Source organism: Anabas testudineus, chromosome 10, assembly GCF_900324465.2.
Source record: "Anabas testudineus chromosome 10, fAnaTes1.2, whole genome shotgun sequence".
Taxonomy (NCBI): Eukaryota; Metazoa; Chordata; class Actinopteri; order Anabantiformes; family Anabantidae; genus Anabas; species Anabas testudineus.
In genome coordinates this window covers 22,497,418-22,509,805 of record NC_046619.1, presented here as the reverse complement: position 1 = coordinate 22,509,805, position 12,388 = coordinate 22,497,418, and the positions used below count along the sequence as shown (strand labels likewise).

Here is a 12,388-nt window from a genome sequence, read left to right as displayed (position 1 = left end):
TACAGGAGGTTTGCCTGATGCTGTTAGTCTGAACCTGACCTCAGGTGAGCTCCTCTCTCACCCGTGTCATTTCTGGAAATGAGCCTTCATGCTGCAGCTCTGTGTCTCTGTCTGTGTCTGCGTCTGCATCTCTGTCTGTGTCTCTGTCTGTGTCTCTGTCTGTGTCTGTGTCTGCGTCTCTGTCTGTGTCTCAGTGTCAGTCTCAGTGTCTGTGTCTCTGTCTGTGTCTCTGTCTGTGTATGTGTCTGTGTCTGTGTCTCTGTCTGTGTCTGCGTCTGCATCTCTGTCTGTGTCTCTGTCTGTGTCTCTGTCTGTGTCTCTGTCTGTGTCTGTGTCTGTGTCTCAGTGTCAGTCTCAGTGTCTGTGTCTCTGTCTGTGTCTCTGTCTGTGTCTGTGTCTGTGTCTGTGTCTCTGTCTGTGTCTGCGTCTGCATCTCTGTCTGTGTCTCTGTCTGTGTCTCTGTCTGTGTCTCTGTCTGTGTCTGTGTCTCTGTCTGTGTCTCTGTCTGTGTCTGTTTCTGCGTCTCTGTCTGTGTCTCTGTCTGTGTCTGTGTCTGTGTCTGTGTCTCTGTCTGTGCCTTTGTCTGTGCCTTTGTCTGTGTCTCTGTCTGTGTCTCTGTCTGTGTCTCTGTCTGTGTCTCTGTCTGTGTCTCTGTCTGTCTCTGTCTGTGCCTTTGTCTGTGCCTTTGTCTGTGTCTCTGTCTGTGTCTCTGTCTGTGTCTCTGTCTGTGTCTCTGTCTGTGTCTCTGTCTGTCTCTGTCTGTGTCTGTGTCTGTGTCTCTGTCTGTGTCTCTGTCTGTGTCTCTGTCTCTGTCTGTGTCTGTGTCTCTGTCTGTTCTGATTGACAGGACCAGCTGACCTCAGCAACTCTCTCTGTCTCTGTCAGGGTCATGTTGAAGCGGGTGGCGGTGGTCGGTGCTGGGGCGGCCGGACTCTGTGCGGCCAGACACATCCTGTCCCGTCCGAACAGCTTTGCCCCTCCGGTGGTTTTCGAGCTGACCGACAAGGTGGGTGGCACCTGGTGTTACGATGAACGTGTTGGGACGTATGACAACGGACGACCGGTTCACAGCAGCATGTACAGAGACCTCAGGTGTGTCACACGGCCAGGTCCACCACATGTGGTTTGGATCTGCATCATGTGGTCTCCTGCAGATTTAGTGTCTGACAAACAGCAGCACTGAAAGCCTCTAATAACAGTTAGAATTAAATGTAACCAACTCTGTGTTAGTAAGTTAAATTAGTTTTTGTTAATTAGTTTTTTCCTGCCACTGTAAGAAGGTTGAGAACATGAAGATGATCTTGTACAGGTTCTTGTGAGTTTAATTTCCCGACCTCTGTGCAGGACCAACCTTCCCAAGGAGGTGATGATGTTCCCTGATTTCCCCTTTGACCCCCAACTGAGCAGCTTCCTGCCCCACCAGGAGGTTCAGAAGTACCTGGAGAGTTACTGTCAGAGCCACCACATCCGACCTCACATCCGGGTGAGTCGACCATCTGACTGTGCTGCTGCTGTTGTTACGTTAACAGGAAAACAAATGTCTTTGAATGAAGGAAAATAATTTACAAAAGCTGCGTTCATCTAAAGAAAGTGAAGTAAAGTATAGTTCCAGCCTTGTTCTTACTCTTGTACATCAGTTCAGCACCGTGGTGGAAAACGTGAAGCCTGTTGTCATGACAACAGAGGACGAGGAGGAGAGGACCACATGGGAGGTGACGTCTTCTGATTCATCAGGTTGTCAGAAGACAGAGACTTTTGACTCAGTCTTCGTCTGCTCGGGGTAACAATTCTCATCTCAGTTTCATTTTAGTTTTTTGCGTCATTTCCACCCGTTTCCTCTTGGTGTCGCCAAAATCTTTCATTTCCCTGTCAATCTCTGTTTTATTTCTTTCAGTCACTACTCTGACCCTCACATCCCAGACATACCAGGGATGGAGAACTTTAAAGGTGATAATGATCCTACGCTTAGTAAAAAACACTCAAAGATGCTTTAAACAGACAACAAAACACGACAACTGAAAGTAAAAATGTAAAAGGACACATTTAAACAGAAATAAAAATTTAAAATATATAAACCATAGTGAAGATTTAAAAGAGAAAATGAAAGAAAAATCAAGTCTTAATTTGTTCTTGTATAAAACTACAACCTGTAAATCAAATAGCTTCCAGTCTTAGAGCTAAGCCTGACTAACATACGTCAATCCTCTCTCTGTTTGTAGGGCAGGTGCTCCACAGTCATTCGTACAGGTACGCGGAGCCGTTCTCAGGTCAGTCAGTGGTGGTTCTGGGGGCTAAAGCTTCAGGATTGGACATTTCCATCGAACTGGCCAAAGTTGGTGCCAAGGTAACAAACAACATGCTGCAAGTAATGCTCAGGTGTTAAAACCCGTTGGAGTGTGATTCCAGACGATACACTATAAACAGCCTTTTCCACGTCACCCCCCCCCAGGATGAATTAGATACCTGAATACAGTTTTAGCTTGTATCGTCTCTGTCTTTGCAGTTGTCTCCATTTGTTCTCCCATTTCTGTTCAAGTTAAAGGTTTCCTCTTTTATCACTTTATCAGATAAATGAAGCAGCAATGCTCCATTTTTCATATGTGACACGTGTTTCTGAGTCCTCTCTGTGTTTTCCCAGGTGACTCTGAGTCACCGCCGTCCTCGTCTCACACTTCCTCTTCCCTCTGGGATTCAGCAGTCCAGTGCAGTGGTGGCGGTCGAGGATGACGGCAGGCTTCGCTTCCAGGTGACTAAACTCAGCTGTTACTGTGGAAACACTCTGAGTGTTACAATTCTGAATACACTAAATTATCATGAAATGATGGTAGTGCATCTCAGACCAGAACTCTTCTCACGTTGACATCAAACCCATCATAGTTGAATAATTTATCAGTTTATCAGTAGTGTCCACTACTTTACAATGATTACTTGACTGTTGCAGGACGGCTCGGTGAGCGAGGCTGACATCCTGATGTTTTGCACCGGGTACAACTTCAGGTATCCGTTCCTGGACGGGGATCAGCTAGGTCTGAAAATCCAGAACAACGTGGTCTCTCCGTTGTACCGCTTCCTGTTGCCTCCCACCTTCCCCTCGCTCTTCTTCATCGGCATCTGCAAGATCATCTGTCCTTTCCCCAACTTCAACTGCCAGGTGAGCAGAGTGTCAACAGGTGGGCGGAGGAAACATCAGAACAAATTATTGTGTTTTATAAAAAGATGAAAACAGACAGAATGGAAAAAAAAAACAGGAAGGAGACAACATAAAAACACTGGAGTAAACGTACTATACAACAATTCAGCATCATGAGACGATTGTGTGTCAGAATTCAATATCGAAATATGTCCTGTGAGTCAGTTGGGATCTATGTTTAGCTTTTGTTAAAAACCTCATTGCAGAATCCAAATTTTCTGAGTGCAAGTGAACTATGTGTTAGCAGAGTCCAAATGTTGGGGACTTTTTTCCAAACTTCAGTCTGTAGCAGAGTTCTGATTTGATTTGATCTAAACTGAACTCAACAGTTACTGTGGCCAGTTGGATTTGAGTCACTTCAGCATCAATAATAATAACAAAAATAATAATTTCAGTTTTCTGTTCAGACTTGTAGCTTTCTCATTTTTAAAGGACACCACTGGGTTGTGAAGAAAAGCCTATTAAGCTTATTAATAATAGCTTTGAATTAGACAAAGAGAGGACAAAAGGTAACACATGACTAACAAAGTGTCTGGGTGACTATGCCATGTCCATATTTTAATGTAATTCTACTTCTACTTCAGTAATTTTGAGCTGAATTGGTCACAAATTCATCTTTTCAGTCAGTTTGTGGTTTTGGCTCCGTGTGTATAATTCTGTTATAACCACCCAACAGAAAAACCGACGTTTGCTTTTCTTAAATCACATTTTTTGACCCAGGTCCAGTTTGCCTTGGCTGTCTTGGATGGTTCGGTCACTTTACCATCTCAGGCTAAGATGGCGGACGAGGTTCGTCAAGAGCTGCAGGAAAAGGTGGCACGAGGAGTCGAGCAGCGCCACCTGCTGATTATGGACCAGGACCAGTGGGAGTACTGCCAGACACTAGCTCACACTGCCGGCTTCCCTCTGCTGCCTCCGGTTGTACGCAGCCTGTACGAGGAGGTAGCGCAACAGCGACAGATTCATCCCCAAAACTACCGGAGGCTCAACTACAGGGTTATCAGTGAAACTGAGTGGGAGCTGGTCAATAGATCAGCTGACAGTGATTGATTAAAGGTTCAAAAACAGGTGTACACAGTCACACAATCACCACAGGATGCAACACAGCATCGTGAGGTAAATTTACACCAGCTTCATTAGAGGTGCAGCCAAACATGTTTCCCTCAAACTGATCTTAAATAACTTCAAACAGAAAGACAAAGGTGAGTTCAATCATACGGGGTTCTAGGATCATTTTTACGTTTCATGGTTCCAGCTCCTTCAATGTGAGAATGTGAATCATTTTCTTCACGTGATAGTAACTCAATACTTTTAGGGGTTTGACAAATTATTATTTTAGGCTGTGAGAAATTATACAGCGGCAAGAAAAGTATATGAACCCTTTGAAATGACCTGATTTGTCATAAAATGTGATCTGATTACATTGATCTCACCTATTGAGTATTAAGCACTTGTTCAAAAGTAAGTGAACCCTTGGATTCTACCAGCTGTCCGAGGCTCCTGAACCATTATCAAACTCAAACAAGCACTTTCAGTACCTGTGGATCTCACCTGTAGAGCTGCCTCCAGAAATTTGGTCTATTCTGCTTCAGAGAGCTTGTGCTCAGACATATTCTAAGGAAATCTGTCTTCTGACATTTTATAAGATTTAAATTTAAAAAAATCAGTTGATTAATTCTATGAAAATCCTGGTCATCAGTTTTTGACTCTTTTTAATGAACAGATCAATCATGTTTGTTCTGTCTAGCACTGTGGCTGTAACGAACACAGCAGCCTAAATGAATATTGTATATTCAAAGTTCTTTATTACTTTCAATAAAACGTCTTTGTTATAAATGATTTTGAAGAATTTTGCAGAGTCCACTGGAACTTCCTGCATGCTGTGGACACTATGAATGGCTGAAATCGAATAACCTTTATTCATCAAGAGTAACACTAGATTACCTTATGTGTTATAGCAGCCAGTGCTTCTTGTACAACTCCTTCACTAAAGTCTGTTTTAGAGGGTTTGGTGGTGTTTTTAAACTTATCTACTGTACTAGCAGTGTGAGTTGATGGCTGTCATCACTTTGGTCTGATATATTTCAAAAAGCATTGGAAAGGGATAGGTTGCCATGAATTCAATTCAGGTTCATGTTAGGTGCAGGATGACATATAATAACTTACCAACACTCTCTTCCTTCGTTTCTCTTCGTCTTTTCACTGTCAGCTATCTGATAGAGCAGCTTGGAAACAGCCTGCTGGGAAAGCTGACTCAAGTTCTTATATTTGTCCAAGACTTTGGTTTATTGAGCAAATACCTGGGACACTGTTTCCATTAGCCTTAGCTGTACTTTGTCTTTCCCACTAATTAACATTTTTCAATCACACCTCTGGACATTATCAACTAAATTCTCAGATCAAACTGCCTAGAGTGAATTTAGGTCTGATTGCACACACTCAAGTTGGACCTTAAATGCAACTGTAACACCTCTAAATTGAATTTGCATCCTGCCAAGTTGGTTTGAGTTCTCCAACCAACTTTGCTCAGACTGAAAAAGCTACTTGGACGAGTATTTCAACTTAACAAGAACAAAGTAGGCATGACTCCATCCAAAAGATCTGTCATTTGAAGAAGCAGAAGAAGTGAGGTCAAGATATAAACCATCATCTGTAGGAAGAAGATAAATCAGGTTCAGGTTCACATAACTTCTAGCAGCCCATAAAACTTGTTCACATAACAAGTTTTATGGGCTGCTAAAACCAAGCTCAACCTCTACCAACGTGATGAAAAGACCAAGGTGTGGAGGAGGAAAGGTTCTATTCATGATCCAAAGATGAGCTTGTTTGGTTTGGATTCTCTCTCTCTCCATCTAAAACCTAAATGTATCTGGAAGCTATATTTTTAGATTTTGTTGTAAAATGAAATTATTTGCAGAAATACGTCAAAAATGTTTGTACTAAGTAAAATGAGGTGTCGTTCAGTGCTTTGGTGCAGCCGTCTGATCTGCTGTGTAAGAGGCCCAGCGGATACGTTTGCTTCCAGAAAAATGGAGATGATGGTTCAGCTAATTAATTATTTCTGAGACGTTGACTGCAACCGAATGCATTGATGCGTTAACCATGAACGAGGCCAAAGACACAGGGAGCTGATGTCAACAACAGACTTTAATCCAAGTATTACAGCACAAAACGTCAAAGAATGAGGTCTGATATCACTGACTGACCTGAGCTCAAAAAAAGGTCACGTGAAGCAGGAACATCCATCATGCAAGTGATGCTCTTTAAAGAAAACGTAACGACACGAGCACAGGTCAGTAACACGGCTGCCGTTCAGTGTTTCACAGGACATTTAAAGTGCAGAATCACATACTAATTACAGGTTTTAGCGTGTTTCAGTGAAGGTTTGTCATTAGTTCCACTGAAACGTGACATAAAAACAACTAAGTCAGCAACACGTTAATACTCGACAGAAGTCGTATTTTACATCACAGAGGTCACCTCTTTACTTTCTTTAGGTGTAGGTTCTTGGGCAATGCCTGAAATGAGTCTTTAAAATAGGTGTAATTCTGTTTTTGGACATTTTAAGAATAATTGTCCAGTTAGTTTTTTCAAAACTGTAAACTGATTAAAAAACAAAAAAGACATTTGAAGACGTAGGCCTCAAACATCTACGGACTAGCAATAATTATTTCAAATGTATCTTATATAAAAGACGAAGAATATAATAAATGTATGCCTAATAAATAAAAGGAATCCACATTTAAAAATTACAACACAACAGGGACAAATGTAGGTGCTATTAATTTTAGAAAATACATTAATACATGGGAACAACATTCTGAGGACATGTAGTTAGTAATTCAAGGGGACAAATTACTGAATTAAAAGTACAACAAACCTACAGCTATATAGTGACTTGAGGGAAGGTCATATTCATAAACTGTGGCTCTAATCAAACATCTACGGTTTGTGTTGTAGAATAGTTTTTCTTATTTGCACAAATGAATTCTGTACTTTAAGACATAACAGTAATGTTGTCATTTCATTTGGTACGTACCTGTGTCTTTAAACAGAAAATACAAAAAATATGATGTTTAGTTATTTTCTCATTATTACTTCTGTAATTAAATCCCTCCTGATTTAAATTTACATTTTGCCTATATAAAATTAATCAAGAGTAGTTTGGGTGTCATTAAGTGTATTGTTAAATTTCTGGAAACATCTGGAATTTGAAAAAATATTGAAAAGTTTCCATAAACTTTCTCTGTTTGGCTGCAGTGGAGTTGATGTATCAGTTAAAGAACACTGTAACAGGGCACTGGAAACTGGCCTTTGCCAATTATCTACATATTTGTTTAAAATTTGTCCTAAATTTGATGGAAAATTGCAACAAAGCTCAGGTACTGTAGGTACAGCCCTGAGTACTAGTACTGAAAAAATACCATACCCAGCATTACAGAGCAGCTTTCATTTATCTGCTGGATTCTTCATCTGCCTTTTGTCTTTTATAGAGAAAACAGCTCCCATGTCCTAGAAGATGACCCTTGAAGACTTGGATTCATTTTCTACATGCAACTCCCTTGCAACCTTCTCATCCACCTCATGATCATCCTCTCCCACCGCCTCCTTTTTCAGGATCTTCAGTGGCCACCAAAGGGAACCGCTCCGATGGTCTCTGCGGATGGTGTGTTCTGCCGACCAGCAGCAAGGAGTTCCCTTATCCCCTGTCAGGAAGTAGAGCAGGGCGTTGAGCCAGGCATTGCAAGAGGCCAGTGGACGAGTGACTTTGTAGCAGATGGAGACGGTCTTCATGGCGAGGCAGCCGCCGAGCTGCCCTCTCCGCAGGAGCAGAAACAGTGTCCGGGTCACATGGAAGGGCAAGAAACAGAGCGCAAACAGCAAAGTGATAGTTAGGATGGTTTTAATAGATTTACGCCGGCGACGGATGTAGTGGGAATACTGTGAGCCAGAGATGGAGACTGAGGTTCTTTCTCTATCTCTAGCTGCCTCTGTCACCACATCCCCCACTGGACCATCCTCACCACCCTCTATTGAACTAGGAGGGGAGCGCAGAGTCTGAAATATTGTCTTGACCACCTGAGAGTAGCACCACGCAATGATAACAAATGGCACAAAGAAGCCCAACACATGGAGGACAATTCCATATGGGACATAGTCAGCAAACTCCTTATCAATGGCATCATCCCAGCAGTTCATATACCCCTCCATGGGCTGTTCTCTAGTTGTGTTCCCATCGTTCCATGGCCCACCGGGTCCAACACCTCCTCGCCTAACGTATCCTGTCTGGGCGAACCTGAAAATGGGGCAAGTGAGAATAAAGACCACCACCCACACCACAGCACAGGTCGCCTTCACCACCCGCTTGCTCTCCAGAGTGATGGTCCTCATTGGATGGCAGATCCCCAGGTACCTGTGCAGTACAACCACTGGTAAGTTCAAATTTATTGTTCCAGCTTATTTTTTAATCAGTTAGGTTCTTTACTTGATGATGAAGTGCAAACTACCACAATCTGTCAGCAACAACTTGAGAAACTGTCCCTGTATAGTGGGACAAGACTCTCTTAACTGCAGTGTGAATGATATATACTGATATATAATATATACCTACTAATGCATCTGCATGCTTTTTGTTGCCTGCCTGCAAACATTTAACATTTACATAACTGTGGCCAGTCTGCAAAACTCTCAGGTCATCTTTCGTGGTTTTCTGCAGAAAGCTTGTTCGACCCTTAAACAGTGTTCATTTGTGGGGTTACACAGTACATTAGAAAAAGATTTTTCCCGTCAGTGCATGGATTCATGAACAGGCATGCAAGACATAGGCCCAGGGGTCAAAGTGTTCTTGGGGCCCTTGGGCCTCTGTGTGAAATAACAGTTAATATTTCTCTTTGGTAAGTCAAACAACTACAAAGAGACAAAATATACGTGAAAAGCCTTTTCATGTAGACCGTCGTGGGACAGGTTAGCTTACTCTACTGATGATGTGTTGTTGCATTAGTTCCAAATTGAAAACTAAAAACAAACAGCAGAAAAGGTGTTTAAAATGCTGCTGATGAAAACATTATATCCCAATTTGCTAGTTGCACATTCAGAGTTTCCTACCTGTGCACGGAAATGCAGGTGAGAAAGAAGATGGAGCAGTAGAGGTTGAAGTAGAAGAGGAAGCGGACGAGGCGACACATGAAGTCTCCAAACACCCAGCTGTCCCTCAGCACGTAGCTCGCCACCAAGAAGGGCAGCGACAAGCCGTACATCAGGTCAGTGGTGGCCAGATTTACCATGTAGATCAGTGAGGTATTCCAGCGTTGCCCACTGCCACAGCAGCCACCGTGGTGGCAGCAGGAGCGCAACAGCACCACCGAGTTGAGGGTGAGGCTGAAGAGAAAGGTTAGCGAGTAGCAGACGGGCAGGAAGACATACTTGTAGGATTCATCAATGCTGCAGGATGATGGAGGGAGAGACAACGTGGGAAAGGTGCCAGAGGTGTTGGGATGGTTGCTTGCTGCTACGGCCGCCACCAAACTGATGTCTGGCGTGATGCTGGGTGTTTGGATCAATCCCATGATAAAGGCTATTTCTGGCAGAGCTGGATTGGTTCAGGTTCCTCTGGCATCATCTCCACTCCAGACTCAACTCTTCTCCCTTACTGAGGTTTCCTTCATTTGTCCTTCTCTGGATCTACTGTAGCTATCTAATTCTCCTTTGTCTCTATCCTTTAGTTGACTGATCCATGTCTCTAGTAAGAATGGGTCTCTGTGGCAGAGAGGAAAGAAAACACCTCGTCATTACTTCAGAAAAACTTGTTCAGAATGTACTGCCGGTGTTTTGCTGATGAAGACTATGTCTCGCTCTACTAGCTCCTCAATTATTAACAAAGCTTTCCGTAAACTCTCCATTCATGTAGCCTTTCCGTACGGCAGGTAGGTGGTCTGTTCCAACTGTTGAAGCGTTTCGGTCAGGGTTTAAAATCAAGCAAGCAGTGTTTTGGAACACAGGTGTCAAATAATGTCACCACTGTTGCAGTTTGTGTTGAGGTTCATAGGCCGTGAAGAAATGAAGCTCATTCATAATATTAAAGACTGTCAGACATACTTACTAATGTTAGAGTAGAAATCAAACTATTTCAGTCTGTTCAGAATGAGATTTACTTCATATTTACAAAATATATCAAAAGCAATATGAAGATATATATCAGTAAGTAGAGACAAATCAATGGACAATCAATAAATAATTAGATTTAGGAAGTGGGATATGGTCATGGACATGTTGGGGGCATGAATTTGGTGACCTGAAGTGTAGTTAACATTTTTAATAGTCTCACTCATTGAAATGCAATAGATTTTTTTAACCACAAAACCTAGAACGTTCTCTCAGCTGACCATGGATTGTCATAATATTTTAACAGGACCTTCATGGTCCTGAAAAGAATAAACATACTGAAAATTCTGACCTCACTTTGACTTTTATTCAAGAAATATCTCCAAACGGTTGATGGACATGAACTTTGGTTCATATTCCCTTCAAAATGAAAATAGTAAGAATATGAAAGTTTCTAAGTGGCCCACTCAACCCAGCAGTTAGAAAAAGACTTCAGATGACTGTAGTTTGTTGTTTAATCATTCAGTCTAATTGTGACACAGTTTCCCACAGTTATCAAGCTGACATATTTGGATTCTGCTTTTGTCCAACAGAAGCTCTTAAACCCACAGATATTTAGTTTAGTATCATAGAAAATGGAAAACAGCAGCACATCCTCACATTGAAGATACATAGATATGTTTGTTAGCTTTTGTTGAGTAATGCAACTACTCAGATATTTGTTCTTTCAAGAACACATGAAAGAACTGATGTGTGTTGTTGGTTGATCCGTCTTGGATGAAATATGGAATATGTCCAGTCAGAGTTGATTTCGAAGGGTTTGACTGGTGTTGACGTCCTACCTTCAGCTGTCCTTGTACAGACTGTTCTGATCTCACCTTGTCCGGAGTCTTCGGTGGAGTTGTGGTTCAGATGTGTCTGTTTCGGGGCGAAGGGTCTCTCAGGGCTTCTCCCCTGACCTTCAGCTTCTCTGTAAATAATTGATCAGCGTTCATTCAGTCAGAACTGCAGGAATGAAACCCAATACAGGGACTGCAGAGGCGGAGGAGGTGCAGCTCCGAGCTGCTGATTTTATAGGACGCACTGGCTCTTAGCTACTGAGGTTTAAAATAATGTCAAATCAGAATTAGAATCAATCTACTTAAAAATGTTTCAATTAATCTATTAAATTGTAATTTTAATAGCCTGTTGCATAATGTCTGTGTAGATGCAAATTAGTTGAGTTAACTCTGCTTCAATTGTCCTGCACATGATCCGAGCTAAAAAGAGGAACCACAAATACTTTGAACTAAACGCATGTGCACTCTTCACTAAACTTTACATGTTACTCATTTTCCTCAAGAAACCAAGAAATATAAGGTTTATGTTTCTGAACTTTCAACTACTTTCACTTAACATCCCATGCTACTTTGCATTAAAAAATTACATTGATGATCAAGAACAAGACTGACTAAAGAGTATAAGTCATAGTTTGTGAAAAAGAGAAGAACATAGTTAAACGTGTTTCTTTTCTAGTTTTAAAATGGTTGAAGCCTTTAATCAACAGCTGCTGTATGATATTGATTGTTCTAAAATGTGTTTGTGAAAGCAGATGAGGTATTAAGTCACTCACCTTTTCTTGCAGAGAAGCTACTGAAGCTTTACCTGTGTCGCTTTCTCCTCCTCACCCTGCCTCTCCTCATCTGAAGCTGTAATTAGAAAGCGAAGTGACTTCAGGAAACTGGAAACCTGCTCCTCCTCCTCTGCTCTGCTTCTGGTCTTTGTTCCATCGTCATCATCAACTCTGATTCATAAATACTCAGTTTGTCCTCTGACAGCGAGCACATGTGTTTGAATAAGCATTGAGTGTCCTCAGTGCAGGCTGGGAGCAGAGGTACATTATGAATGAACATGAGACGTAGGACATGAGATCACTCTCATATTTATTAAAAACCTATTAATACCTATTGCACATAAAGAAAAACAACACATCCCTTCATTTGACTTTTACAAGATCCAAGAATCGGTGCAACTTTTATTAGATTCCCAATCAGGCTTGATTATGAATCGGTGCAGGGACTTCAGGAGCTCCAAGTTTGCTCTGTGTTATTTGGATCT

At 41.9% G+C, this 12,388-nt stretch overlaps 2 protein-coding genes across 4 annotated transcripts in view; one reads left to right on the top strand and one right to left on the bottom strand.

Annotated features, from left to right (window-relative positions):
* LOC113160312 (dimethylaniline monooxygenase [N-oxide-forming] 3) overlaps positions 1-5,036 on the top strand; it is a 7,337-nt gene extending 2,301 nt beyond the window's left edge. The window contains exons 2-9 of one of the 2 annotated variants that reach the window (XM_026357520.1): positions 886-1,092; positions 1,345-1,483; positions 1,638-1,780; positions 1,895-1,947; positions 2,220-2,344; positions 2,639-2,746; positions 2,942-3,151; positions 3,911-5,036. In XM_026357520.1, coding sequence (XP_026213305.1) covers positions 890-1,092; positions 1,345-1,483; positions 1,638-1,780; positions 1,895-1,947; positions 2,220-2,344; positions 2,639-2,746; positions 2,942-3,151; positions 3,911-4,240 — 1,311 coding nt within the window. In that variant the 5' untranslated portion in view covers positions 886-889 and the 3' untranslated portion in view covers positions 4,241-5,036. Of the gene's footprint in view, positions 1-885; positions 1,093-1,344; positions 1,484-1,637; positions 1,781-1,894; positions 1,948-2,219; positions 2,345-2,638; positions 2,747-2,941; positions 3,152-3,910 lie in introns of those variants that run through there. The other variant, XM_026357521.1, reaches the window with a different exon arrangement.
* A 142-nt stretch (positions 5,037-5,178) lies between these two features.
* LOC113160310 (P2Y purinoceptor 3) lies at positions 5,179-12,124 on the bottom strand. Of its 2 annotated transcripts, none has more exons than XM_026357515.1 (4): positions 11,904-12,124; positions 11,134-11,261; positions 9,296-9,946; positions 5,179-8,603 (listed from the first exon to the last, which is right to left on the bottom strand). In XM_026357515.1, exons 3-4 carry the CDS (start codon positions 9,754-9,756, stop codon positions 7,703-7,705), a joined length of 1,362 nt encoding a protein of 453 aa, XP_026213300.1. In that variant the 5' UTR covers positions 9,757-9,946; positions 11,134-11,261; positions 11,904-12,124; the 3' UTR covers positions 5,179-7,702. The 2 variants fall into 2 exon arrangements, with proteins under 2 accessions (XP_026213300.1, XP_026213301.1); XM_026357516.1 differs by having other exon boundaries at positions 11,170-11,261.
* Between the last annotated feature and the right edge of the window lie 264 nt (positions 12,125-12,388).

Coding starts and splice junctions, on each gene's coding strand:
- LOC113160310 (XM_026357515.1), bottom strand. CDS start 9,756: ATGGGATTGATCCAAACACCCAGCATCACGCCAGACATCAGTTTGGTG. Junction 8,604..9,295: donor ACCTGCATTTCCGTGCACAG/GTAGGAAACTCT, acceptor TGTACTGCACAG/GTACCTGGGGATCTGCCATC.